This window comes from Emys orbicularis, chromosome 1, assembly GCF_028017835.1.
Source record: "Emys orbicularis isolate rEmyOrb1 chromosome 1, rEmyOrb1.hap1, whole genome shotgun sequence".
Taxonomy (NCBI): domain Eukaryota; kingdom Metazoa; phylum Chordata; order Testudines; family Emydidae; genus Emys; species Emys orbicularis.
Genome location: NC_088683.1, coordinates 371,690,702 through 371,718,256, shown reverse-complemented (window position 1 = coordinate 371,718,256; position 27,555 = coordinate 371,690,702). Strand labels below are relative to the sequence as shown.

Genomic DNA, 27,555 nt, shown 5'->3' with positions numbered 1-27,555 from the left:
CAGTATAATGATAGTTACTGTTGAGAAGCACTGATCTCTGATCCCTTAGTGGAAGCCCCACATGTTTGCTGTAAGTGCTTGTGTCTCCTCTTAGTCAATTTTCTCCAGATCTCTCTGTCTACTATCTACCCATCTATCCTGAGAATTTACAGGATATCAGATCCTCAGGAGAGTTAGGCATTATCCCTAGTTTTCTTACTCATTAACTATAATTTTTAAATATATCCACACAAACCTACAGAGCAGACAATTCCTCTCTGACTCAGCACAGAGCCCAAGAGTTCTCATCTCCCTTTGGGAAGGTTCCTTAATTACTGTTTACTTATAAATCTGGATAATTAGCAGAGAAGCGGAGACATGCTTGTCTACAGACTGTTTACATTCAGATGCTCCCTTGTCCTCTAGAGGCTGAGCGAGCCCCACTGGGATTACACAGAGCTATATTATGAACTGTGCACACTGTGTCGGCTCTCGGCATCAGATGATGCTGCAGATGGCGGATTCAGAGAGGTGTGGGTCACGGATACCTGAGGGGGATTCCTAGGGAGGACACTTCCATCTCATAATTCACAGGTACACATCTCTTGATGAGGAGCTCACCCGATCGACAAACCCTGTGCAGCGTGGGTGTGGTGGGATAGAGAGTAAGTCTGTGGTCCTTTCCACTCTGCACAACTGTGAAACATCCCAGGGCCCTTGCCATAAATGATGAATTTACTAAAGAATCACTGGACAAAATGTTACTGATTTCTGTGCAGCCCTGCGCATCGCACCTGATGGCCTCCAGCCCCAAGGTGGTGCATTTCAGTGGCACAGTGAATCCTTCAGGATGAAAGGTGTTAGTAGATGTGCAATACCAGGCCAAATTCTGAGACACGGCCCATACTTTGCTCAGGCCCCAGTGAGGCAAAACTCCCCTTGGAGCAAGAACTGAGTACAGATGTCAGGAGCCAACTGTGTGTTAATGCACAGAAACTGTCACCCTATCCTCTTACATATCAGGTCTCTGTCTATTAACGGGGCAGAGGGACAGGGGTTGTTACCTGACTTTTATCTGCTGGAAAGCTTGGAGGTATTAGGGCTCCTCGATAGAAAAATAATTAAATTTTTTCAACATGGATAACGCACATTTCTCCTAGCTTCGTTCAAGAAGTCGGCTGAACTGTTATGCCTCGAATTAAAAAATAACAAAAAAACAAAAAAACGATTCTTCTCGAAGCAGACACCCAACATGTGATATTTCAGTCTAAACTCCAAAAAATTGGCAACTTATAAGCAAGTGGAAATGAGGTCTTCTAATGGAAGGTGTCAGACAGCCGTAACTACAGGTGATGCCAGCAGGACCACCTACAATGGCCAATCCAGTTGTGAATCCCATTCTTCTATGCTCTTCACTCCAATAATGTTGGTAGCAAGGAGTTCTACAGGCCAAGTATGAATTATGTTCGCAATTACCTTTTCTCAAAGTTATATGTTCAGACTACTTTCAATTTAACTAAATGTTACCTTGTTCATGTTATGAGACACATTAAATATAAATACCTGATCTACTTTCTTTATCAATAGATCCATAGGGTTTAAGGTCAGAAGGGATCATTTGATCATCCAGTCTGACCTCCTGTAAAACACAGGCCCTTAAATTTCATTCAGTTACCTCTGGATTCAGCTGAAAGACTTGTGTGTGACTAAGGCCTGGTCTACACTAGGATTTTACATCATAGAATGATAGCGCCATAGAGTTATAAGGGAACGCAAAGGACAGCTAGTCTATCCCCCTGACAAGATGCAGGATTTGTTTTGTCTTAGTCATCTAAGACTGATTTCTATTCACACATCTTTGGAAAACCTCCATAGAGGGAGCTTCCATGACTTCTCTGGGAGTCTGTTCGATTGGACTCCTGTAGTTAAAGTTCGGAAGATTTTCCTGAAATTTAATTTAAATCTGCTATGCTGGAATTTGAACCCATTGCCTCTTGTCCTGCCCCTCTGCGGTGAGACAGAATAACTTTCCACCAGCTTTTTATGGCCGCCTTTCGCGTGTTTGAAGACCACTATCCTGTCCCCCATTAATCTCCTCTTTTCCAAGTAAACATATTGGTTTCTTTGGTTTGCTCATACGGCTTGTATTCCATCCCTTGCATAACATTTGTTATTTGCCTATGGATCCTTTCCAGGTTCTTTACATCCTTTTTGTTAATTGGTGTGCAAAATTGGACACATTACTTCAATTGAGACCTAACACACACCGAGTAGAGGAATACTATCTCGTACCATGACTTGCATGTGATATTTCTGCTAATATATCCAAACATTGCATTTGCCTTTTTTGAAACATTTTTTCTAATATCCAACCTAAACCTCCCTTGCTGCAATTTAAGTCCACTGCTTCTTCTCTTATCTCAGAAGTTAAGGTGAACACTTTTTTTTCCTCTTTGTAAAAACTTTTTGGGTATTTAAAAACTGTTATCATTTCCCCCCTCAGTCTTCTCCTTTTCAGACTAAACAAGCCTATCTCTTTCATTCTTCCTTCATAGGTCATGTTTTCAAGACCTCTAATCATCCTTTTCTCCAGTTTTCCCAGATCATTTTGAATGTTTATCCAATTCTCAAAGACCTCCAACCCCTCCAAACTTTTATTATCTGCAAACATAAGTGTACTCTCTATTCCATGATCTAAATCATGATGAAAACATTGAAAAGAACCGGACCCTGAACTGATCCCTGCGGAACCCCACTTGTTATGCCCTTCCAGCATCACTGTGAACCATTGATAACTACTCCCTGGGAGCGGTTATCCAACCAGTTATGCATCCACCTTATAGTAGTTCCATCTAGGTGGTATTTCCCTGGTTTCCTAATGAGAAAGTTATGCAAGGTTGTATTAAAAGCTGTAATAATGTCTAAAGATACCACATCTACTGCTTCCACACATCCACAGGGCTTGTTATGCTGTCAAAGAAAGCTCAAAGGTTGGTTTGACATGCTTTGTTCTTGAGAAATCCATGCTGACTATCACTTATCACTTCATTATCTTGATTCCTTAATATACTGTGACATTATCTTACCTGGTACAGAAGTTAAGCTGACTGGTAGGTAATTGCCTGAGTTTCCCTTATTTCCCTTTTTATAGATAGGCACTATATGTGCTCTTTCAAGTCTTCCCGAATCTCCCCTGTCTCCCATGACTTTTCAAAGATAATAACTAATTGCTCAGATCCTTCCTAAGTCAGTTCCTTCAGAGTATGCACTAACTGTCTTGGTGAAAACCGAAACAAATAAGTCATTAAACAACTCCGCCATTTCCGCATTTCTTCTTATTATGTAGTAATGGACCTGCCCTGTCCTTGGTCTTCCGCTTGCTTCTAATGTATTTGTAGAATGTTTTCTTGTTACCCTTTTGTCTCTAGTTATTTTGATCTTTTGTGCTTTGGCCTTTCTAATTTTGCCCCTACATACATGTATTATTTGCTTATATATCTCCTTTGTAATGTGACCTTGTTTTCACTTTTTGTAGGATCCTTTTTTGATTTTTAAATCATTCAAGATCTCCTGGTTAAGTCATTGCGGTCTCTTGCCATACTTCCTATCTTTCCTACGCAGGGGGATAGTTTGCTCTTGTGCCCTTAATAATGTCTCTCTGAAAAACAGGCAGCTGTCTTCTATTGTTTTTCCCCTTAGACTTGCTTCCCATGAGATCTTGCCTACCTACTCCCCTGAGTTTGCTCAAGTCTGCCTTCTTGAAATCCATTGTCTTTATTTTGCTGTTCTCCCTCCTACCATTCCTTAGAATCATAAACTCTATCATTTCATGATCACTTTCTCCCAAGTTGCCTTCCTCTTTCAAATTCTCAACCAGTTGCTCCTTATACGTCAAAATCAAGTCTAGAACAGCCTGTCTCCAAGTAGGTTTCTCCAGCTGATGGAACAAAAAATTGTCTCCAATACATTCCAAGAATTTATTGGATAATCTGTGCCCTGGTGTAGACAGCATGGGATGAATTCTTCCATCGACCTAGCTACCACCTCTTGGGCATTACCTGTGCTGAGGGGAGAACCCCTTCCGTCTGTGTAAGTAGTGTCTATAGTGAAGCACTATGGCAGCACCGCTGTAGCATTTTAAGTGTAAACCACCCTTCAAGCAGATCTTCCAGAAAAACATCCAGTCTGGATCTGCCAATATGGGGAATTGGAGAATCCAACACTTCCCTTTTCAGTGTGTCCCAAAGGTTAATCACCATCAGAGCTAAATATTTGGCCCTAATTTCAAGCTGGAATTTACCTGACTTCAGCTTCCAGCCCTTAGGACTCACTCGGCCTTTGTCTGGTAGATTACATTATTTTCTCCCCATGGAAGTCTCCATTGGATAATATTTTTCATAAGTTAAGAGCTCTATATCTTCAAGTCTAACAGTCCATCTTTTTCTCTATCCTCCAAGAATTTTTGTGGCTCGTTCCTGCACCCTCTCCAAGTTTTCAACATCTTTTTTTCAAATGTGGACCTCCGAACTGGATTCAGTTTATTTCACCAATCCCATGTGCAAAGGTAAAATCCTTCCCTTGCTCCAACTCACCAACTCAGTATTTTCCACTGCTAAATCAAATGCCTCTGAGAAATCAAGGTTCGTTGCATCTGCGTGGTTCCCTTGATCCACCAAATGTGTACCCTTGATCAACCAATGTGTACTCTCATAAAAGGATGAAATCAGGTTTATTTGACAAGATCTGTTTTGCATAAACCCTGTTGGTGAATGGCATTACTTACATATCTAGACTTTTTTTAACTAATCCCATACCCGCTTTTCCATAGTTCTTAACCTTGTCAATTCTTTTATAAAAAAACCTTTCCTTTTATATTTCAATATTTTACATTTAACACAGGAATTGACATAATTATTTTTGAGGATTTATCTTGTTCCTAATATATTTAATAAACTCCTTTTTGTGATCCATAGCCCTGCAATACATAACGTTTTCCCTGATGTCTTAACGTTCCTTATCAATTTTCTTAACTTCTGATTTCTATGGTTGGCTAGCTATTGTCCCTTTTTCCTCTTTGTTACATATTGCTTCCCTCCCTCTAATTGTTGCCTTCACTTTACCACTAAACTGAGTTTTTACCCAAAATTGTTCACTTTGTTGACTCTGGAATCGTGAGTTTTCTAATATCTAATAAATTGTTATCAAAGAATTACCAATATTCATTTATATTTTTCTGTCTAAATTTTTCCTCCCAATCAGTTTTGCTAACAATTTTCCTCAGCTTTAGGGAATTAGTTCTCGTGGAGCATGAAGTGTGTATAGATAGTATGGGTTGGGAACTGTCCATTTGAATGTAAATCAGTTTCCTTGTTTATTTTCCTCTCCTATATCATGTGGTCTCTTCTTTGTCTCTTGTATACATTAAAGAGTCCCAGACTTTTAGCTCCTTAATAGAGACTGGGTGACCCAAACTGAACACATTCCCGAACATGTTATGCTCCATCCCATATCTTAGGGATCTGAACATTTCTTTTATTTTGTCCACTACTGTGAATGAGCAGGTGTTTCTCTTGAGCTGCTATCAATGGTGTCCAGGTCTTTTCCCTGAGGTATGTTCTAGTTGGGATGTTTCTCTCAGCACATATCTGTGCAAAATTTTGTTTTTTTCCCCTCTCTGATTTCGAGCAACTGGATGAATGGGGGAACTCCCTTCATTATGGACTCCCTATCCTGATTCTCATTGCATTAAGGAACAATGATGGATAACCAGTATCCACACTTGTGTTTCCTGCTGGTGCCTCTTAAGGTTCCCGCACCAAAATGTGTACGAACTATTAATGCAGGGAGCACAATACAAATATGGAATAGGATTTAGTAGGGTCATTGTTCATAGTTATTTTCTTTGAATAATGAAAATGTCATTTTTCAGTGTGTGAAGAGTGATCAATCTGCTTCTCCCATGAGAACAGCCTCCACTAGTGCATGCAGTGTCTCATATTAACATTGTCTCTCCATTCAGGCATTTCATCTGTGACCATCACCCGAGATCCTGGGAACACATAGAAAGTCAGGGGAGCATACGGTAAATGCAGTAGACACTCTTATGCCTCGGAGTTGGACAATTTCTCCCCTACGCCATGTCAGATTCTAACAGAACCAACTTCACCAACCCCTCCACCTTCATCCTACTTGGCATTCCTGGCCTGGAGGCAGCCCATATCTGGATCTCCATTCCCTTCTGTGCTATGTACGCCATAGCCACGTTGGGGAACTTCACCATCCTGTTCATTGTGAACAGGGAGCCCAGCCTCCACGGGCCCATGTTCTATTTCCTCTGCATGCTGGCCGTCAGCGACCTCGTCATGTCCACATCCACCCTGCCCAAAATGCTGAGCATCTTCTGGTTCAATTCCAGGGAGATCAGTTTCAGTGCCTGCCTCACCCAAATGTATTTTGTTCACTCCCTCTCAGGGATGGAGTCTGGAATCCTCGTGGCCATGGCTTTTGATCGCTACGTGGCCATCTGCCATCCCCTGAGACATTCCACCATCCTGACAAACCCAGTGGTGGCCAAGATCGGCTTGGCTGTGGTGCTGCGCAGTGGCATACTCGCATTACCCTATCCCTTCCTGGTGAGACGGTGGCCATATTGCAGAACCAACATCATCCCCCACTTTTATTGTGAGCATATAGCTGTGGTGAAGCTGGCCTGCGCTGACATCCGCATCAATAGTTACTATGGCCTGTTTGATCTTCTCACTGTGATTTTAATGGATGGGTTTTTTATCGCCATGTCCTATACTCAGATCCTCACGGCCATCTTCCGCCTCCCCACAAAGGATGCCCGGCTGAAAACTTTTGGGACCTGTATCTCTCACGTTTGTGCCATCTTAGCTTTGTACATCCCAGATTTATTTTCCTCTCTCATGCTGCGGTTTGGCCACAATCTGCCACTGCATTTCCTCATTCTCATTACCGGTGTGTACCACCTCATTCCCCCCGTGCTACACCCCGTCATTTACGGGGTGAGGACCAAACAGATCCGGGGCAGGCTGCTCCAGCTCTTTGCTTATAAAAAGACCTAAATGTTTTCTCCTTGTGCTCTGACTCTCAGATTGAGCTCTGTGCAGAGCTGGCTGGTCCATGGTGCTGGGGCCTCTTCCCTGAATCACTTACTGGAGAGACAGAGACACATTAAACCCTTCCCTGTCCTTACTGTGCTGTGTCAATGTGATGAACTGGGGAGTCAGTCTATGTACACTACACTACGTTGCCACCTTTCTAATTGCTGGTAGCTGGATCCCTGAAATTGCAATCTTGCCTCACCTCTTCTGTCAAGCCTGAACCCTGCTGTGTGTCTTCTCCCCAAGGCCCTGCCTCTGTCACTTTCTCCTGTCTTCTCCTCCCCTAGTCAGCTGCGACCCAGTCATCTCTAAAACCAATATGTTCTCACATCTGGCAAGTCACTTAAGGGTTAAATTTTTAATGTTTATTCTTACTTTGTTACTAACTCTGTGGAGAGAGAGTTTGCATCAGGACTCCTGGCTGACGAAGCCCTGGCTGGGATGATTTAGTTCGGGAATGGTTCTGCTTTGAGCAGGGGGTTGGACTAGATGACCTCCTGGGTTCCTTTCAAACACTGATATTCTGTGATTCTATGATTCCTGGGATCTATCTCAGCTCTGGGAGGGGAGTGGGGTATAGTGTGTTACAGTAGGAGGCAGATACATCTGGGGTGTAAATAAGAAGATTAGAATGGCCATACCGGGTAAAACCAATGGTCCATGTAGCCGAGTAGCCTGTGTTCTGACTGTGCCCAGTACCAGATGCTTCAGAGGGATTGAACAGAACATGGCAATCACTATGTCATTCCTGTGGAGCAGCTCGGCAGAAGGAGGCAGAAGCCCTGAGTCTGGACAGTCTCAGATTCAGCTGGCAGGAGTTCAAGCCTCCAACTCAAGTAGGAGCAGCTGGAGGAGGGGAAGAGCCCAGGCTGCCCCGGATGGAGTGGCAGAAGAATCTGTCAGTTCTGGCTGCCCCAAGCCCTAGCTGCAGCCACAGAGTGGAGGCGGGGGAGAGAAGCCCTACTCATTTCTGTCCCTTCTACCTTCCATACTGCTGCCAACCAGGGGTTGTCTCATTTCCCCGGTCCTTATAGAATCATAGAATCATAGAATATCAGGGTTGGAAGGGACCTCAGGAGGTATCTAGTCCAATCCCCTGCTCAAAGCAGGACCAATTCCCAACTAAATCATCCCAGCCAGGGCTTTGTCAAGCCGGGCCTTAAAAACTCCAAGGAAGGAGACTCCACCACCTCCCTAGGTAACGCATTCCAATGCTTCACCACCCTCCTAGTGAAATAGAGTTTCCTAATATCCAACCTAGACCTCCCCCACTGCAACTTGATACCATTGCTCATTGTTCTGTCATCTGCCACCATTGAGAACAGCCGAGTTCCATCCTCTTTGGAACCCCCCTTCAGGTAGTTGTAGGCTGCTATCAAATCCCCCCTCATTCTTCTCTTCTGGAGACTAAACAATCCGAGTTCCCTCAGCCTCTCCTCATAAGTCGTGCACTCCAGACCCTTAATCATTTTTGTTGCCCTCCGCTGGACTCTTTCCAATTTTTCCACATCCTTCTTTTAGTGTGGGGTCCAAAACTGGACACAGTACTCCAGATGAGGCCTCACCAATGTCGAATAAAGGGGAACGATCACGTCCCTCGATCTGCTGGCAATGCCCCTACTTATACAGCCCAAAATGTTGTTAGCCTTCTTGGCAACAAGAGCACACTGTTGACTCATATCCAGCTTCTCATCTGTTCTAGTGCCTCCATCTGGGAGCAGAAACCTGCACACCAAGCACTAAGGCCCTGAGGCTAGCTTTGGCTCAGCTCCCCCAGACTCTCCAATTGCTTCAGCCCACCCTTCCCAGAGCTCCCCCTTGGGCGCACTCTGTTTCCAGTTTCTCCTTTTTGGGTCACATGATTGCTAAAGTAAACAGCCCCAGGCCATGGAAAAGGGGTTGTGTGACACATGGCCAGAAAGAGTTAAGCAACTTGCAGGCTATTGACCCAGATTCACTCTTTAGAGACAGGTTAGAAAAGTATGTAAATGGTAGTTAAGACTATTCCATCTTAGTTAGGCTACAGCTTTGAAATGTAGACTTGTATTATTAAAGAACTGGAAGAAGTTAGTTACTCTAGTAGTCTCTGTTTCCCAACAGCTTGTTAGAGGTTAGAAGTGTAACCAAACGATTCCTGTCTGGAGCTGTATTCGGTTTATTCAGAGATGAAAAGGAAATATTATTAGATGGAACTTGGGTGCAATAATCTCATTTTCATTATGTCTCTTTAAAGTTTCTTGTGAACTCTCTATAAACTGCTTAATGGATAATTACCTTATGTTAATCCAGGTAGTTAATTACCAGTGATGGTTAGGAAATAGAAGGTTACTTCAAAAGCCTATTGTTCACCCAAGGTCTGCTCTGCTGCCATGAACTGTAAAAAGGGCTCTTGGAACCTGATCCTTTTTATCTCAGATCTGCATAATCATCATCAGGGGAAGCTTGAGTCACAAGACTCTGGTCTCCAGTTACACCCTGATCACCCTGATAATGAATATTTTAATATTGGACTATAATCTCTTGACTAATTCTGAAAGAACTCTGTGGAACTCTGAAGCCAGCCATCTCTACTATGAAACTGACTTAAAAACTCTAATCATGTCTCTATGTATAATTATCTTTTAACCAATAATCTCTCTTTTTAAATAAATCTGAGTTTAGTTAATAAGAATTGGCTCTAAGTGAGTATTTGAGTAATATCTGAAATATTCATTCACATGGGAGGTGTTGTATATAATCCTTTGGGATTGGTAGAACTTTATGATATGATGAACAAGATGTTCAATAATCATCATCATACTTGACTTGGCTGTCTGGGTGGAAGCCCAAGGCTGGGTGGTTTTAAGGGACCTGGATTTTAGCTTCTGTGTAAGCAGTAAAGCATTATGAAAGCTGTTTTGTTCCTGCCTTGTTAAATCCAAGTATTAGGATAACCACCCGTTTGGGGGATTGTCTGCCCCGTTCTTTGCAGTTTGCCCTATTTGAGCAATCTCAGAATGGGGCCCCCTGGAAACCCATTGACAAGTTGCTAAAACAATTCCTCTAGTTTAGAGAGCAGAAGAGATACCCAGATTCAGGAAAACACAACACAACACAACATCTTCACACCATTTCCTTTCTCAGTGAACTTATAGTCCAAAGGTCCATCTAGCCCAGAATCCTGTCTTCCAACAGTGGCCAATGTCAAATGCTTCAGAGGGAATGAACAGAATAGATAATTCTCAAATAATTCATTCCCCATTAATTCTTTCCCAGCTTCCAGCAAACAGAGGTTAGGGACATCATGTCTGCCCATCCTGGCTAATAGTCATTGATGGACCTATCCTCCATGAATTCATCTAGTTCTTTTTGAAAGCCATAATAGTCTTGGCCTTCAGAACATCCTCTGGCAAATAACTTCACAGCTTGACTGTGTGCTGTGTGAAGAAATAGAATCATAGAATATCAGGGTTGGAAGGGACCTCAGGAGGTCATCTAGTCCAACCCCCTGCTCAAACCAGGACCAATTCCCAACTAAATCATCTCAGCCAGGGCTTTGTCAAGCCGTGCCTTAAAAACCTCCAAGGAAGGAGATTCCACCACCTCCCTAGGTAATGCATTCCAGTGCTTCACCACCCTCCCAGTGAAATATTGTTTCCTAATATCCAACCTAGACCTCCCCCACTGCAACTTGAGACCATTGCTCCTTGTTCTGTCATCTGCCATCACTGAGAACAGCCGAGATCCATCCTCTTTGGAACCCCCCTTTAGGTAGTTGAAAGCAGCTATCAAATCCCCCCTCATCCTTCTCTTCTGGAGACTAAACAATCCCAGTTCCCTCAGCCTCTCCTCATAAGTCATGTGCTCCAGACCCCTAATCATTTTTCTTGCCCTCCGCTGGACTCTCTCCAATATTTCCACATCCTTCTTGTAGTGTGGGGCCCAAAACTGGACACAGTACTCCAGATGAGGCCTCACCAATGTCGAATAAAGGGGAACGATCACGTTCCTCGATCTGCTGGCAATGCTTCCCTTCATTTCTTTTAAACCACTGCCAATTAATTTAACTGGGTCACTCCTAGTGTTTCTGTTATGAGAAAGAGTAAATAACACTTCCTTATTCACGTTCTCCACACCATTCATGATTTTATAGACCTCTCTCATATCCCCCCTTAGTTGTCTCTTTCTCAAGTTGAAAAGACCCAGTCTTATTAATCACTCCTCATATGGAAGCTGTTCCATACCCCTAATCATTCTTGTTGCCCTTTTCCATAAATTTTTCAATTCCAATATATCTTTTTGAGAAGGGACGACCAGATCCGCAGGCAGTATTTTAGGTGTGGGCGTACCATGGATTTATATAGCGGCAATACAATATTTTCAATCTTATTATCTTTCACTTTATAACTGATTCCCTGCTGCACATTCAGTGGATGTTTTCAGAGAACAATACACAATGATGCCAAACTCTCTTACTTGAGTGGTAACAGCTAAATTAAACCTCATCATTTTATATGTATAGTTGGGATTATGTTTTCCAATAGCCATTACATTGTCCACACGTCCCTGGAGCATACTTTGTCCCTCCTGCAACTCATGTCTTCTCCTGCATCTGGAATCTGTCTCTGTGCTGCAGCCATAGCCCTGCTACCCAAGAGTCCCCTCTGCCACCCTTGTGCCTCTCTCCTGCCCTAGCTTCTCTTGACTCATCCAGGTTCTCTGGTTTTGAAGAGCTGAACAACACCTCCCCTCTCGGATCCCTCTTCTGGGGCATTGGAAAAGGCTCAAAGAAAGGCAACCAAAATTATAAGGATTGTGGAACACATTCCATATGAGGAGAAATTTAAAAGTCTGGGACTTTTCAGCTTGGAAAAGAGATGACAAAGGTGGGATATGAGGTATGTAAAATCATGCATGGTTTGGAAAAAAAGAATAAGGAATTGTTATTTACTCCTTCATGTAACAGAAGAACTGGGGGTCACCCAATGAAATTAATAGGCAGCAGTTTTGTAACAAAAAAAAAGAAAGCATTTCTTTACAGTCAATCTGCGCAACTCTGGGCCAGAGGATGTTGTGAAGGCCAAAATTGTAACAGGGTTCCAATAAGGGCTAGATAAGGTCCTTCAGTGGCTATTAGCGAAGATGGGCAGGGATGATGTTTCTAGCCTTTGTTTGCCAGAATCTGGGTGTGGGCGACATGAATCGCTTGATGATTTCCATGTTCTGTTCATTCCCTCTGAGGCACATGATATTGGCCATTCTTGGCAAACAGGATACTGGGCTAGATGAACTATTGTTTGTACCCAATATCTGCATTCCAATGTTCTTATGTAGTCCCAAGATTTATCTGCCCCCCACTTGAACCAACTCACCTTCCAGAGCTGACATAGAACCCAGGAGTCCTGACTGGGTCCCTCTCTCCATGGAGGTAGTAACAAAATAAGAATATACATTAAAATTTTATACCTAACCAGTGTCCTTTAAGTGATTTGTCTAAGGATTTCAGGACGTGTTAGTATTAGGGCTGAGGGTGTCTCATATTTAATAAATTTTCCTTCTTTTATGTAGGAATTAGATACAGTGCTTCTGCCAAAAAATGGAGGTTTCAATAATCTAAGTAGCCACTTTTCTCACTGTTAAAGTTGCAACCCCTATCAAAAACTGAAATGTCTCTCTTGCAGCTTGGGGTGAGGGGAGGACATGGAAATAATCTAGCAAGTGATGGGGAAGTCAAAGAAAGGAGCAAGTGGCAGGGGCAGGTACTTGGGGGAGAAGAGGCAAAACAGGAGTGGAGTCTTGGCAAAAGAGGTGAGGCAAGGGGCTGGTTTTTGGGCGTCCAGTTAGCAGCAGTTAGAAAGGTGGCAGCCTATTATATTGTTCATAGACCAGTTCCCCAGCTTGTCATGCTGACACAGCACAGTGAGGTCAGGAAAGAGTTTAAAGGCTTTCTGTATATCTGGTAAGTGCTTCAGGGAAGACGGCCCAGCACCCTATCACCAGCCAGATTGTCACGGAGCATTCAATATTAAAGATGTGGGCGTAGCATGGTTTTATATGGAAGCAATATAATATTTTCTGTCCTAATTTATAAATCATCTTTCTGTGTGAAATATTGAATATTGGCCATGGACTTTTATCAAACACATGTGTTGTGTTCCTGGGTAGCACCCCTCTGGTAGATAAGGCCACACAGCTATGTTTTGATGGACCATCAAGGACACTTACCTCTCACAATGAGCCAAAGAAGCAATACACCTCTCTAAGAATATGATCAATGGCTGTTCTTCTCTGTCATCAAAGCATGTAAGGATACGTGGTATGCTCGTGTGACCCTGCACTCCAATTTGGGACCATAATTTACCAGCCACATGGACTCTGGGCTTTGTTTGGGATGGTAAAATTCCATGCAAGGAGGAGAAGATATGGAAGGACCCCTGATACATCTCCATCTTGTCTTCATTTCTCTGGACTGGCTTTTCAAAAGGTAAGCTCTGAACAAGGACTGATGATCTGAGTAATATATAGGCCGGTCCAAGTGGCTGATCTCTTGAGAATAGAAGGACTCTAAATGTGGTGAAATTGGGTTTCACTAGCTGCTCATCATGGTGCCCGGTGTTCGATAGGTGAGCCAAGGGCTGGGATGCCCAAGGAGACTGTATTTTTGGCTTCTAGTTAACCAGTGTGGTGAGACAGAAGTTTACATTTGTTACTGACTTGGTATAATCTAATGATAGAATAACCAGCATTCTGGGCTGAGTCTGCCGTATTTCTCAGCTGATTGTCGCGAATTTGGCATCCTCTGCTTTGTCACACTGAGACACGGTGTCACATGGAAACCATAGATAGGTGCTTTACAGACTATTGCTCACTACTTCCAGGAGGTATCCCCCTTTTACAGATGGGAAAACTAAGGCACCAGAAGGGGAAGTGTCTTGAGCCAGGAACATCACCCATGATTCCCTAGCTGCCAATCCATTGCTTAGTGTCTCTCAGTCCTGGCTCGTATGTTCCATGCAGCAGCACAGAGGTGTGATGTTCTCTCTCCCTTTATTTCTCTAGTGAGGGATTTCCCCTGATTTCCATGGGGCTGCACCCACTTACAGCATCTGAGGATTTGGCCCCAGACCATGAACTAGAGATAAAGCATCAGCAGAGACTAGTGAGCTGGGAGCAAAGAGTCCCAGCTCTGCCATGGATTCGCTGGGTGATCTTTTTCACTGGGTGACCAGAGTAACTTCCTCACTCTGAACCACAACCTCTACATGCATTGAATGAAGATTATTATTTATTATACCTAGTGTACTGCTACCAAAAGGCCCTAATCAGGGCCGTAGAATGACACACACTGCATTGATTTGACACCCTGAAGCACGTCCTGGGGCTCTATCCATTATGTATAGAGAAGTGTGCTGTTTTGCACTATGTATAGAGAAATGTGCAGCCCGAGAAGTGTGCTGCTTGCCTGGAGCTAGAATCCAGGATGTGACAGAGTGTTTGCTAAGACTGATCAAGACCTCGGACCGCTACCCCTTCCTACTTCTCCATGTGGGCACCAATGGTACTGCCAAGAATTATCTTGAGCAGATCACTGCAGACTACGTGGCTCTGGGAAGAAGGATAAAAGTGTTTGAGGCACAAGTCGTGTTCTCATCCATCCTCTGTGTTGAAGGAAAAGGCCCAGGTAGGGACCGTCAAATTCTGGAGGTGAATACGTGGTTATGCAGGTGGTGTCGGAGAGAGGGCTTTGGATACTTTGACTCTGGGATGTTGTTCTGAGAAGAAGGATTCCTAGGAAGAGTTGGGATCCCCCTAACAAAGAGAAGGAAGAGCATCTTCGCAGGCAGGCTTGCTAACCTAGTGAGGAAGGCTTTAAACTAGGTTTGCAGGGGATGAGGACCTAAGCCCAAAGGTAAGTGGGGAAGTGGGATATCAGGAGGAAACACAAGGAGGAGGTTACAAGTCGGGAACCCTCCTGATTCATACTGAGAAATTCTGTTCTAGCCACTCTGGTCATCACTTTGAACTCTACTGCCCTACCCTAAGGAGACCAGCCGTCAGACCCACCCTTTAAATTCTCTGGGAATTTTCAAAATCCCCTTCCTGTTTGCTCAGCAAAGTGTGGCATGATCTCAGCAAATCTTTCCAGGTGGCCATACCTCCACGCGACAGGCGATCCCCAGTATGGAGCAATGGCGAGGTGCTGGACCTCATCAGTGTTTGGGGGGAGGAAGCTGTCCAGTCCCCCCTGCGCTCCAGCCATAAGAATTACGACACCTTTGGGCAGATATCAAGTGACATGATGGAAAGGGGCCATGACCGGGACGCACTGCAGTGCATGGTTAAAGTGAAGGAGCGGCGGAATGTCTACCGCAAAGCACGAGATGCAAACTGCCACTCTGGAGGCAACCCCACCTCCACTCCGAAGACCACCATGGACACTTCAGAGCCAAGTTCAACAAGGAGGAGGAGGAGGAAAGTGAAAGCGAGGGTGCTGAGGAGGATCCAGGATCTGTTTTCAAGCCATGAGGAAGGTAGCCAGTCGCAGCGGATGGTGCTTGGGGAAGAACAAACACCAGAGGATGTGCCCGGTAAGTGGCTTTTATTTTGGGAAGGAAGTTGTTGGGCGCAGGCTCTTGGGGCGAGGAGGGTGAGGGCTGCATGCATGCCTAGATGCAGAATAGGGTGTTGATGTGATCTCTCACATGGCGGTAATCGGCCTCAGTGATCTCTTCAAAGTTCTCATGCAGAAGCTGGGCAATCCACGTGCGCAGGTTCATTGGCAGAGCTACTGTGCTCCTTGTCTCAGTAAGGCTAACATGTCCGCGCCACTGTGCTGTGAGGGGCGGAGGGAGCATTGCTGTACACAGAAAAGCTGCATATGGGCCAGGGCGGAAGATATATTGTAGTAGAAGACCCTTTCTTGCTTCCCAAGTCACCCTCAGCAGCGAGATAACTTCCAGAATGAACTCCTGTGGAAAATATGGGGACAGTGTTCAGTATAAGGGCCCCCTGCAGCTGTTGGCTCTCCCCAAGGCACAGAACCCCAGAGGACAGTACGGGCAGATATCAAGCGACATGATGGAAAGGAAATACAATGGAAGCTGCACTGCGAGAGTGGTCCTAGAAACCCAGAGCCAGAGGCAGGGCCTGAATAGTGCTGTGACTCAAAAGCACATGGGTCTTGTTTGTGGGCCTCAAACACACTTAACTGGTCAGTGTCCAGGTGTATGAGCTTGAGCAGGGCTGTGACAACAAACCTCAAGTTGCTACACCGATGTGGCAGGGGAATGGGCCACGCCAGGAAAGTGCCACAAGTTATTTTCTTCACTGAAATGTGGCTTCTCTGCCGTCTGTGTTTCCCCAAGTGCTCTCGTTCCAGAACTGATCCAGCCGGTCTTCCCTGAAGGAAATGTTTCTGGAACACACAGTGCGTGTTTGGGGTCAGGGAGAGAGTTTGTATCTCCCTTGGAAAGTGCTCCCCAAAATGGCAGAGACAGGGAGTCCCTGTTCTAGTGGGTTTCGTCTCATCTATCTCTCTCTCTCTTTTTCCTGGTGCATTTAGGTCCAGCTCTATCTTTCCTTTGTAAGTCACCCCCACACACATGTGCCTCCCTTTCTCTGTCAATACAAAGTCCCTGGCCATTACCAACTAGCAACCTACAGCTATGGTAGCCTATAGTCTAACCTACTTGGTGCCTATATATATTTCCTTATACAATTCTTATTTTCTTAGGGTTTGATTATTTATTTTATTAACAATTTTACACATTTAGATTAGAGTATATTTCACCTCTAACACAAGCGACCTGCAGGCCACAACCTGTATGTTGAGCTAAAGCAGGTAGCATATATGAAAAGGTGTGGGGAAAAGGGCAGACAGAACCTCCTGTTGAAGTTGTGGAGGAGTTGAAATAGGGGCTGCAACCTTCCACGTTCTAGATAGGCGTGTGCCAGGGTCTGCCTCGTGACACAAAATGGGCAGGCATCTGGAATGGGGGTGAACTGTGCCATGTACATGCCTGTGCTCAATGTAGCTCCATGAAGGAGCCACCAACCAATATCACCAGTGGGCTGTGTGACCAGGGTGGAGTACTTTGTGGCCCACCGGGGTTCGTCACCCTCTGAAGGTGGTACTAGGTCCCGCCACTTGGTATCAGGGCATCTGAGGAAGTGAAGCATTTGGAGCATGAGCATGTAAAGTTTTTCCCTTGGTGGAATTCAGAAGTGAACCAGCTGCAGGATGTTCAGCTGGCTCGGGTTATGAAAGGGAGGGAACCGGAGGGACTCATGGGCAGGAGCCCAATCAAGAATTCCAGAGGCATTGGGGTGAGGGGTGGGTGGGGAGCACCCTCTTGTAGGACCCGTTCAAGGAAAACCTGAGCAGTAAGCAATAAGGTGGCCCCAACTCTTGGAGTATTTACAGGGGGTTCGGAAGGGTGAAGAGCCACGGGTGAGCTCCGAGATGAGAGAGGCCATCATGGCCACTAAATGGTGGGCGAGAACTGGGCCAGTCAAATGCTGGAGGAGTGGGCCCGGGCAACATGGAAACAAAATACATACATGCAGTCCAACCAGGAGTAGCACAACTGATCGAACTCCATCTGGACATAGGTAAAGGTGGAATACTCATACGGGTGCTGGTCGTGCAGGGAGTGATGAGCTCTCCGAGGATGCCTTCAGCAGCCTGGCTGCTCTCAATCCCTGTGCAATTCTGGTCCTCAAAGATGGTATTAAAATCCCCAACAAGGCCCAGGCACTCGTGAGGATCCAAAGTGCCGAGGAAGGCAGACACCTGTTGATAGAAACACATCCACTCCGGGTCTGCATTTGGGAGGTAGATATTGAACAGATTCAATGTCAGCCCCTCCACACAGGTCTGGAGGTGCAGCAGTCAACCTGGGATGACCTCAGCAACTCCCAGCATCTCAGGCTGTAGATAGGGGGACAGCAGAGTGGCCACCCAAGCAGAATGAGCACTGAGATGTCTAAAATATACCTGGTCCCACCACTCCAGCTGCCAACTAGTCTCAGCAGCTGGATCCACCTGGGTTTTCTGCAGGCAAACCACAGAGTAACCTACATCACAAAGGAAGGAGATCACCTGGCATCTGTGGAGACCCACCCTAGAGCCTCTGGTGTTCAATGTTGAAAAGATGGTTGGGTTCATTCTGAGGGCTGAGGAGGATCCTCGTGGGCAGGAAATCCCCATCCAGCCCTTTGCAACAATCAATGACCCACCTGAAAGGCTTTTCACAGAGTTGCGGGCCCACCTGTAGACCACGATGTCCTGCCTCCCGGTTAATAAGAACTTCAGAACACAAGAACGGCCGTACTGGGTCAGGCCAAAGGTCAATCCAGCCCAATATCCTGTCTACTGACAGTGGCCAATGACAGGTGCCCCAGAGGGAGTGAACCTAACAGGCAATGATCTCTCTCCTGCCATCCATCACCACCCTCTGACAAACAGAGGCTAGGGACACCATTCCTTACCCATCCTGGCTAACAGCCATTAATGGACTTAACCTCCATGAATTTATCCAGTTCTCTTTTAAACCCTGTTATTGTCCTAGCCTTCACAACCTCCTCAGGCAAGGTTGACTGTGCGATGTGTGAAGAAGAACTTCCTTTTATTTGTTTTTAAATTGCTGCCCATTAATTTCATTTGGTGGCCCCTAGTTCTTATATTATGGCAACAAGTAAATAACTTTTCCTTATTCACTATCTCCACATCACTCATGATTGTATATACCTCTATCATACCCCCCCTTAGTCTCCTCTTTTCCAAGCTGAAAAGTCCTAGCCTCTTTAATCTCTCCTCATATGGGACCCTTTCCAAACCCCTAATCATTTTAGTTGCCCTTCTCTGAACTTTTTCTTATGCCAGTATATCTTTTTTGAGATGAGAATAGCACATCTGTATGCAGTATTCAAGATGTGGGAGTACCGTGGATTTATATAAGTGCAATAAAATATTCTCCATTTTATTCTCTATTCCTTTTTAAATGATTCCTAACATCCTGTTTGCTTTTTTGACGGACGCTGCACACTGGGTGGATGTCTTCAGAAAACTATCTTCGATGACGTCAAGATCTCTCTCCTGATTAGTAGTAGCTAAATTAGCCCCCATCATATTGTATGTATAGTTGGGGATATTTTTTCCAATGTGCATTACTTTACATTTATCCACATTAAATTTCATTTGCCACTTTGTTGTCCAATCACTTAGTTTTCTGAGATGTTTTTGAAGTTCTTCACACTCTGCTTTGGTCTTAACTATCTTGAGCAGTTTAGTATCATTTCAAAATTTACCATTTATTCCTACCCTTTATTCCCGTCTTTTAACCAGTTCTCAAATCATGAAAGGATCTTCCCTCTTATCCCATGACAACTTAATTTACATAAGAGCCCTTGGTGAGGGACCTTTTTCCTTTTCTGGAAATCTAAGAACACTATGTCCACTGGATCCCCCTTGTCCACATGTTTGTTGACCACTCTTTAAAGAACTCTAATAGATTAGTAAAACATAATTTCCCTTTCAAGAAACCATGTTGACTTTTGCTCAACAAGTTATGTTCTTTTATGTGTCTGACAATTTTATTCTTTACTATTGGTTCAACTAATTTGCCCGGTACTGACGTTAGACTTACCGGTCTGTAATTGCCGGGATCACATCTAGAGCCCTTTTTAAATATTGGAGTTACATTAGCTATCTTCCAGTCATTGGGTACAGAACCCGATTTAAAGGACAGGTTACAAACCATAGTTAATAGTTCCGCAGTTTAACATTTAAGTTCTTTCATAACTCTTGGGTGAATGCCATCTGGTCCTGGTGACTTGTTACTGTTAAGTTTATTAATTAATTCCAAACCACCTCTAGTGACACTTCAATCTGTGACAGATTTGTCATCTATAATGGACGGCTCAGCTTTGGAAATCTCCCTAACATCCTCAGCTGTGAAGACTGAAGGAAAGAATTTATTTAGTTTCTCCACAATGACTTGATCATCTTTAAGTGCTCCTTTTGTATCTCGATCATCCAGAGGCCCCACTGGTTGGTTAGCAGGCTTCCTGCTTCTGATGTACTTAAAAAACATTTTGTTATTACGTTTTGAGTTTTTGGTTAGCTGTTCTTCAAACTCCTTTTTGGCTTTTCTTATTACATTTGTACACTTAATTTGGCAGTGTTTATGCTCCTTTCTATTTACCTCACTAGGATTTGACTTCCAATTTTTAAAAGGTGTCTTTTTATCTTTCTCTGCTTCTTTTACATTGTTGTTAAGCCAGGGTGGCTCTTTTTTAATTCTTGTTCTGTGGTTTTTAGTTTGGGGTATACATTTACGTTTGGCCTCTATTATGATGTCTTTGAAAAGTGTCCATGCAGCTTGCAGGGATTTCACTCTAGTCACTGTACCTTTTAATTTCTGCTTAACTAACCTCCTCATAGGTCCCCTTTTTTAAATTAAATGTCACAGTGTTGGGCTTTTGAGGTGTTCTTCCCACCACAGGAATATTAAATTTTATTATGTTATGGTCACTATTTCCAGACGGTCCTGTTATACTTACCTCTTGGACCAGCTTCTGCGCTCCACTCAGGACTAAATTGAGACTTGCCTTTCCCCTTGTGGGTTCCTGTACCAGCTGCTCCAAGAAGCAGTCATTTAAAGTATCCAGAAATTTTGTCTCTGCATTTTGTCCTGAGGTGACATGTACCCACTCAATATAGGGATAATTGAAATCCCTCACTATTATTGAGTTCTTAATTTTGATAGCCGCTCTAATCTCCCTGAGCATTTCATCGTCACTATCACTTTCCTGGTCCGGTGGTCGATAATAGATTCCTAATGTTATATTCTTATTAGAGAATGAAATTACAATCCATAGAGATTGTATGGAACTTATGGATTCATTTAAGATTTTTACTTCATTTGATTCTACATTTTCTTTCACATATAATGCTATACCCCCCACCCCTGCAAGACTTGTTTGGTCCTTCCGATATATTTTGTACCCCGGAATGATTGTGTCCCATTGGTTGTCCCCACTCCACCAGGTTTCTGTGATGCCTATTATATCAATATCCTCCTTTAACACAAGATTTTTTTACAGATTCAGACTAACACGGCTACCCCTCTGATCCTTTAACACAAGGCACTCTAGTTCACCCATCTGATTATTTACACTTCTAGCATTTGTGTAGAAGCACTTTAAAAACTTGTCCCTGTTTATTTCTCTGCCCTTTTCTGATGTGTCCGATTCTTTTTTATGTGAATGTTTCTCATCTGATCTGGCCCATAGTTTATCCTCTTCCATCCTCTCCTCCTGACTAGAACCTACAGAATCTCTATCAATAGACTCTCCTCTAAGAGAAGTCTCTGTCTGATCCACGTACTCCGCTGCAGCAGTTGGCTTTCCCCCATCTTTTAGTTTAAAAACTGCTCTGCAAGCCTTTTAATGTTAAGTGCCAGCAGCCTGGTTCCACTTTGGTTTAGGTGGAGCCCATCCTTCCTGTAGAGGCTCCCCCATCCCAAAAGTTTCCCCAGTTTCTAATAAATCTAAACCCCTCCTCTCTACACCATTGTCTACACCATTCCCCGCCACTCCTCCAAAACAGCCCTCGTGGCCCAGAAGATGAGATGGAAGTCTCCCCAACGCTGGAGAGGGAGCTTCACCTTACCCTTGAAATCGCGGGTGGCCACCAGAAAATGGTGAAGCTCATCCCATAGAACACTGTGGGCGTATGTCGTGGACCTATGATGATCCTCTGGCAGGGCCCCTGTTATGATCCTGTAGCCCACGGATATGAGCATAGAGGGAGCAGACCACCGGTGCGGCGACTATACCAGTGGTGCCGCAAACCTGCCTATATCTCCAGAAAGGGTAAGGGAGAGGAGGGAAGTGAGCAGCCCCTAAAGGGTCCGGGAGGGGAGACATAAAGACTACCCCCTAAGGTTCATCTAAGGACCGGGGAAATGAGACAACCCCTGGTTGGCAGCAGTATGGAAGGTAGAGGGGACAGAAATGAGTAGAGCTTCTCTCCCCCCGCCTCTGCTCTGTGGCTGTGGCTAGGGCTCGGGGCAGCCTGAACTGACAGATTCTTCTGCCACTCCATCTGGGGCAGCCTGGCCTCTTCCCCTCCTTCAGCTGCTCCTACTGGGTTTGGAGGCTTGAACTCCTGCCAGCTGAAGCTGAGACTGCCCAGACTTGGGGCTTCTTCCCTCTTCTGCCGAGCTGCTCCACATGAATCATATCCTGAATGCCCTGTTCTGTTCATTCCCTCTGAAGCACCTGGCACTGGGCACTCTCAGAAGACAGGCTACTGGGCGACATGGACCATTGGTTTTACCCGGTATGGCCATTCTGATCTTCTTATTTATACCCCAGATGTATCTGCCCCCTACTGTAACCCACTATACCTCAGTCCCTTCCCAGAGCTGAGATAGATCCCAGGAATCATAGAATCATAGAATATCAGGGTTGGAAGGGACCTCAGGAGGTCATCTAGTCCAACCCCCTCCTCAAAGCAGAACCAATCCCCAACTAAATCATCCCAGCCAGGGATTTGTCAGCCAGGAGTCCTGATGGGGTCTCTCTCTCCACAGAGTTAGTAACAAATTAAGAATAAACATTAAAATATTAACACTAACCAGTGCCCCTTAAGTGACTTGCCATAATATGTGAGAACCTATTGGTTTTAGAGATGACTGGGCCATGGCTGACAAGGGGAGGGGAAGACAGGAGCAAGTGACAGGGGCAGGACCTTGTGGAGAAGACACACAGCAGGGTTCAGGCTTGACAGAAGAGATGAGGCAAAATTGTAATTTCAGGGATCCAGCTACCAGCAATTAGAAAGGTGGCAACCCAGTGTAGTGCACATAGACTGATTCCCCAGTTCATCACTTTGACACAACACAGCAAGGACAGGAAAGGGTTTAATGTGTCTCTGTCTGTCCAGTAAGTGATTCAGGGAAGAGGCCCCAGCATCATGGACCAGACAGTTCTGCACCTACCTCAGTCTGAGAGCCAGAGCACAAGTTGTAAACATTTAGGTCTTTTTATAAGCAAAGAGCTGGAGCAGCCTGACCCGGATCTGCGTGGTCCTCACCCCATAAATGATGGGGTGCAGCACAGGGGGAACGAGGTGGTACACACCGGTAATGAGAATGAGTAAATGCAGTGGCAGATTGTGGCCAAACCGCAGCATGAGAGAGGAAAATAAATCTGGGATGTACAAAGCTAAGATGGCACAAACGTGAGAGATGCAGGTCCCAAAAGTTTTCAGCCGGGCATCCTTTGTGGGGAGGCGGAAGATGGCCCAGAGGATCAGAGAATAGGACACAGCGATAAAAAATGCATCCATTCCAATCACAGTGAGAAGATCAAACTTGACATAGTAAGTACTGATGCGGATGTCAGCGCACGCCAGCTTCACCACAGCTATATGCCGACAATAAAAGTGGGAGATGATGTTGGTTCTGCAATATGGCCACCGTGACGCCAAGTAGGGATAGGGTAATGCGAGTATGCCACTGCGCAGCACCACATCCAAGCCGATCTTGGCCACCACGGGGCTTGTCAGGGTGGTGGAATGTCTCAGGGGATTGCAGATAGCCACGTAGTGATCAAAAGCCATGGCCACGAGGATTCCAGACTCCATCCCTGAGAGGGAGTGAACGAAATACATTTGGGTGAGGCAGGCACTGAAACTGATCTCCCTGGAATTGAACCAGAAGATGCTCAGCATTTTGGGTACAGTGGATGTGGACATGACCAGGTCGGTGAGGGCCAGCATGCAGAGGAAATAGAACATGGGCCCGTGGAGGCTGGGCTCCCTCTTCACGATGAACAGGATGGTGAAGTTCCCCAACATGGCTATGGCGTACATAGCACAGAAGGGAATGGAGATCCAGATATGGGCTGCCTCCAAGCCAGGAATGCCGAGTAGGATGAAGGTGGAGGGGTTGGTGAAGTTGGTTCTGTTAGAATCTGACATGGCGTAGGGAGAAAGTGTCCAACTCTGAGGCATAAGAGTGTCTTCTGCATTTACTGTATGCTCCCCTGACTTTCTATGTGTTCCCAGGATCTCAGGAGATGGTCGACACTCCTCCAAAACAGCCCTCGTGGCCCAGAAGACGAGATGGAAGTTTCCCCAACGCTGGAGAGGGAGCTTCACCTTACCCTTGAAATCATGGGTGTCCACCAGAAAACGGTGAAGCTCATCCCGTAGAACAGTGTGGGACGATGTCATGGACCCATGATGATCCTCTGGCAGGGCCCCTGTTATGATCCTGTAGCCCATGGAAATAAGCATAGAGGGAGCAGACCACCGGTGCGGCGACGATACCAGTGGTGCCATGAAACTGCCTATATTTCCAGAAAGGGTAAGGGAGAGGAGGGAAGTGAGCAGCCCCTAAAGGGTCCAGGAGGGGAGACAAAAAAACAGCCCCCTGAGGTTCATCTGAGAACCAGGGAAATGAGACAACCCTTCTTTGGCTGCAGTATGTAAGATAGAGGGGACAGAAATGAGTAGAGCTTCTCTCCCCCCGCCTCTGTTCTGTGGCTGTGGCTAGGGCTCGGGGCAGCCTGAACTGACAGATTCTTCTGCCACTCCATCCGGGGCAGCCTGGCCTCTTCCCCTCCTTCAGCCGCTCCTACTGGGTTTGGAGGCTTGAACTCCTGCCAGCTGAAGCTGAGACAGCCCAGACTCAGGGCTTCTTCCCTCTTCTGCTGAGCTGCTCCACATGAATCATATCCTGATTGCCCTGTTCTGTTCATTCCCTCTGAAGCACCTGGCACTGGGCACTCTCAGAAGACAGGCTACTGGGCGACATGGACCATTGGTTTTAACCGGTATGGCCATTCTGATCTTCTAATTTAGACCCCAGATGTATCTGCCTCCTCCTGTAACCCACTATACCCCACTCCCTTCCCCGAGCTGACATAGATCCTAGGTATCACAGAATCATATCAGGGCTGGAAGGGACTTCAGCAGGTCATCTAGTCCAATCCCCTGCTCAAAGCAGAACCAATCCCAACTAAATAATCCCAGCCAGGGCTTTCTCAGCCAGGAGTCCTGATGGGGTCTCTCTCTCCACAGAGTTAGTAACAAATTAAGAATAAACACTAAAATTTTAACACTAACCTGTGTCCCTTAAGTGAATTAAGGGGATAGAGAATAAGACAGAGAATATATTATTTCTCCTGTATAAATCGATGGTACGGCCACATCTTGAATACTGTATACAGATGTGGTCTCCTCATCTCAAAAAAAATATACTGGCACAAAAAAAGGTTCAGAGAAGGGCAACTAAAATGATTAGGGGTTTGGAACAGGTCCCATATCAGGAGAGATTCAAACAGCGCACAGTCAACTTGTGGAACTCCTTGCCTGAGGAGGTCATGAAGGCTAGGACTATAAGAGCATTTAAAAGAGAACTGGATAAATTCATGGAGGTTAAGTCCATTAATGGCTATTAGCCAGGATTGGTATGGAATAGTGTCCCTAGACTCTGTTTGTCAGAGGATGGAGTTGGATGGCAGGAGAGAGATCACTTGATTTTTACCTGTGAGGTTGAGTACCTCTGGGACATCTGGCATTGGCCACTGTCGGGAGACAGGATACCGGGCTAGATGGACCTTTGGTCTGACCCACTACGGCCGTTCTTATGTTCTTATGACTTGCTATAATATATGAGAACATATTGGTTTTAGAGATGACTGGGTCACAGATGACAAGGAGAGGGGAAAAGAGGATCAAGAGATGGGGAAGGGCCTTGGGGAGAAGACACACAGCAGGGTCGAGGCTTGACAGAAGAGATGAGGCAAGATTGCAATTTCAGGGATCCAGCTACCAGGAATTAGAAAGGTGGCAACCCAGTGTAGTGTACACAGACTGACTCCCCAGTTCATCACATTGACACAGCACAGTAAGGACAGGAAAGGATTTAATGTCTCTCTGTCTATCCAGTAAGTGATTCAGGGAATATGACCAGCACCATGCACTAGCCAGCTCTGCACAGAGCTCAATCTGAGAGCCAGAGCACAAAGAGAAAACATTTAAATCTCTTTATGAGTAAAGAGCTGGAGCAGCCTGTCCCGGATCTGTTTGGTCCTCACCCCGTAAATGATGGGGTGCAGCACAGGGGGCACCATGTGGTACACACCGCTAATGAGAACGAGGAAATGCAGTGGCACATTGTGCCCAAACCGGAACATGAGAGAGGAGAATACATCTGGGATGTACAAAGCTGAGATGGCACAAAGATGAGAGATGCAGGTCCCAAAAGTTTTGAGCTGGGCATCCTTTGTGGGGAGGCGGAAGATGGTCCGGAGGATCTGAGTATAGGACACGGCGATAAAAAACCCATCCATTCCGATCACAAAGAGAAGATCAAACAGGCCATAGTAACTACTGATGCGGATGTCAGTGCAGGCCAGCTTCACCACAGCTATATGCTGACAATAAAAGTGGGGGATGATGTTGGTTCTGCAATATGGCCACCGCCTGACCAGGAAGGGATAGGGTAATGCGAGTATGCCACTTCGCAGCACCACGGCCAGACCTATCTTGGCCACAACAGAGTTTTTCAGGATCGTGGAATGTCTAAGAGGATTACAGATGGCCACGTAGCTATCCAAAGCCATGGCCACGAGGATTCCAGATTCCATCCCTGAGAGGGAGTGAACGAAATACATCTGGGTGAGGCAGGCACTGAAACTGATCTCCCTGGAATTGAACCAGAAGATGCTCAGCATTTTGGGTACGGTGGATGTGGACATGACCAGGTCAGTGACAGCCAGCATGCAGAGGAAATAGAACATGGGCCCGTGGAGGCTTGACTCCCTCTTCACGATGAACAGGATGGTGAAGTTCCCCAACACGGCTATGGCGTACATAGCACAGAAGGGAATGGAGATCCAGATATGGGCTGCCTCCAAGCCAGGAATGCCAAGTAGGATGAACGTGGAGGGGTTGGTGAAGTCAGTTCTGTTCGAATCTGACATGGTGTAGGGGAGAAAGTGTCCAACTCTGAGGCAGAACGGTGTCTCCTGCATTTACCGTATGATCCCCTGACTTTCTGTTTGTTCCCAGGATCTCGGGTGATGGTCACAGCTGAAATGCCTGCATGGAGAGACAACATTAATATGAGACACTACATGCACTAGTGGAGGCTGTTCTCATGGGAGAAGCAGATTGATCACTTTTCGCACACTGAAAAATTACATTTTCATTATTCAGAGAGAATAACTATGAATAATGACCCTACTAAATCCAATTCCATATTTTTGTTGTGCTCCCTGCATTAATAATTCCTACACTTTGTGGTGGGGGAAACTTAAGAGGCATCCGCAGGAAACACAAGTGTGGATACTGGTTATCCATCATTGTTCCTTAATACAATGAGAGCCAGGATAGGGAGTCCATACTGAAGGCAGTTCCCCATTCATCCAGTTGCTCGAAATCAGAGAGGGGGGG

General features: G+C 45.3%; 3 protein-coding genes across 3 annotated transcripts; 1 reads left to right on the top strand and 2 right to left on the bottom strand.

The window, feature by feature from the left end:
• Positions 1-6,116: 6,116 nt before the first annotated feature.
• On the top strand, positions 6,117-7,064 carry LOC135872987 (olfactory receptor 52E4-like). The gene has a single exon (XM_065397444.1). The coding sequence runs from the start codon at positions 6,117-6,119 to the stop codon at positions 7,062-7,064; it is 948 nt and encodes a 315-aa protein (XP_065253516.1).
• A 16,060-nt stretch (positions 7,065-23,124) lies between these two features.
• On the bottom strand, positions 23,125-24,072 carry LOC135874596 (olfactory receptor 51E1-like). The gene has a single exon (XM_065399476.1). The coding sequence runs from the start codon at positions 24,070-24,072 to the stop codon at positions 23,125-23,127; it is 948 nt and encodes a 315-aa protein (XP_065255548.1).
• A 2,063-nt stretch (positions 24,073-26,135) lies between these two features.
• Positions 26,136-27,134, bottom strand: LOC135895177 (olfactory receptor 52E4-like). Its single transcript, XM_065423248.1, has one exon. The coding sequence runs from the start codon at positions 27,132-27,134 to the stop codon at positions 26,136-26,138; it is 999 nt and encodes a 332-aa protein (XP_065279320.1).
• Between the last annotated feature and the right edge of the window lie 421 nt (positions 27,135-27,555).

Bases quoted from the DNA above. Each gene is read 5' to 3' on its own strand.
- LOC135872987 (XM_065397444.1), top strand. From the start codon at position 6,117: ATGTCAGATTCTAACAGAACCAACTTCACCAACCCCTCCACCTTCATC.
- LOC135874596 (XM_065399476.1), bottom strand. From the start codon at position 24,072: ATGTCAGATTCTAACAGAACCAACTTCACCAACCCCTCCACCTTCATC.
- LOC135895177 (XM_065423248.1), bottom strand. From the start codon at position 27,134: ATGCAGGAGACACCGTTCTGCCTCAGAGTTGGACACTTTCTCCCCTAC.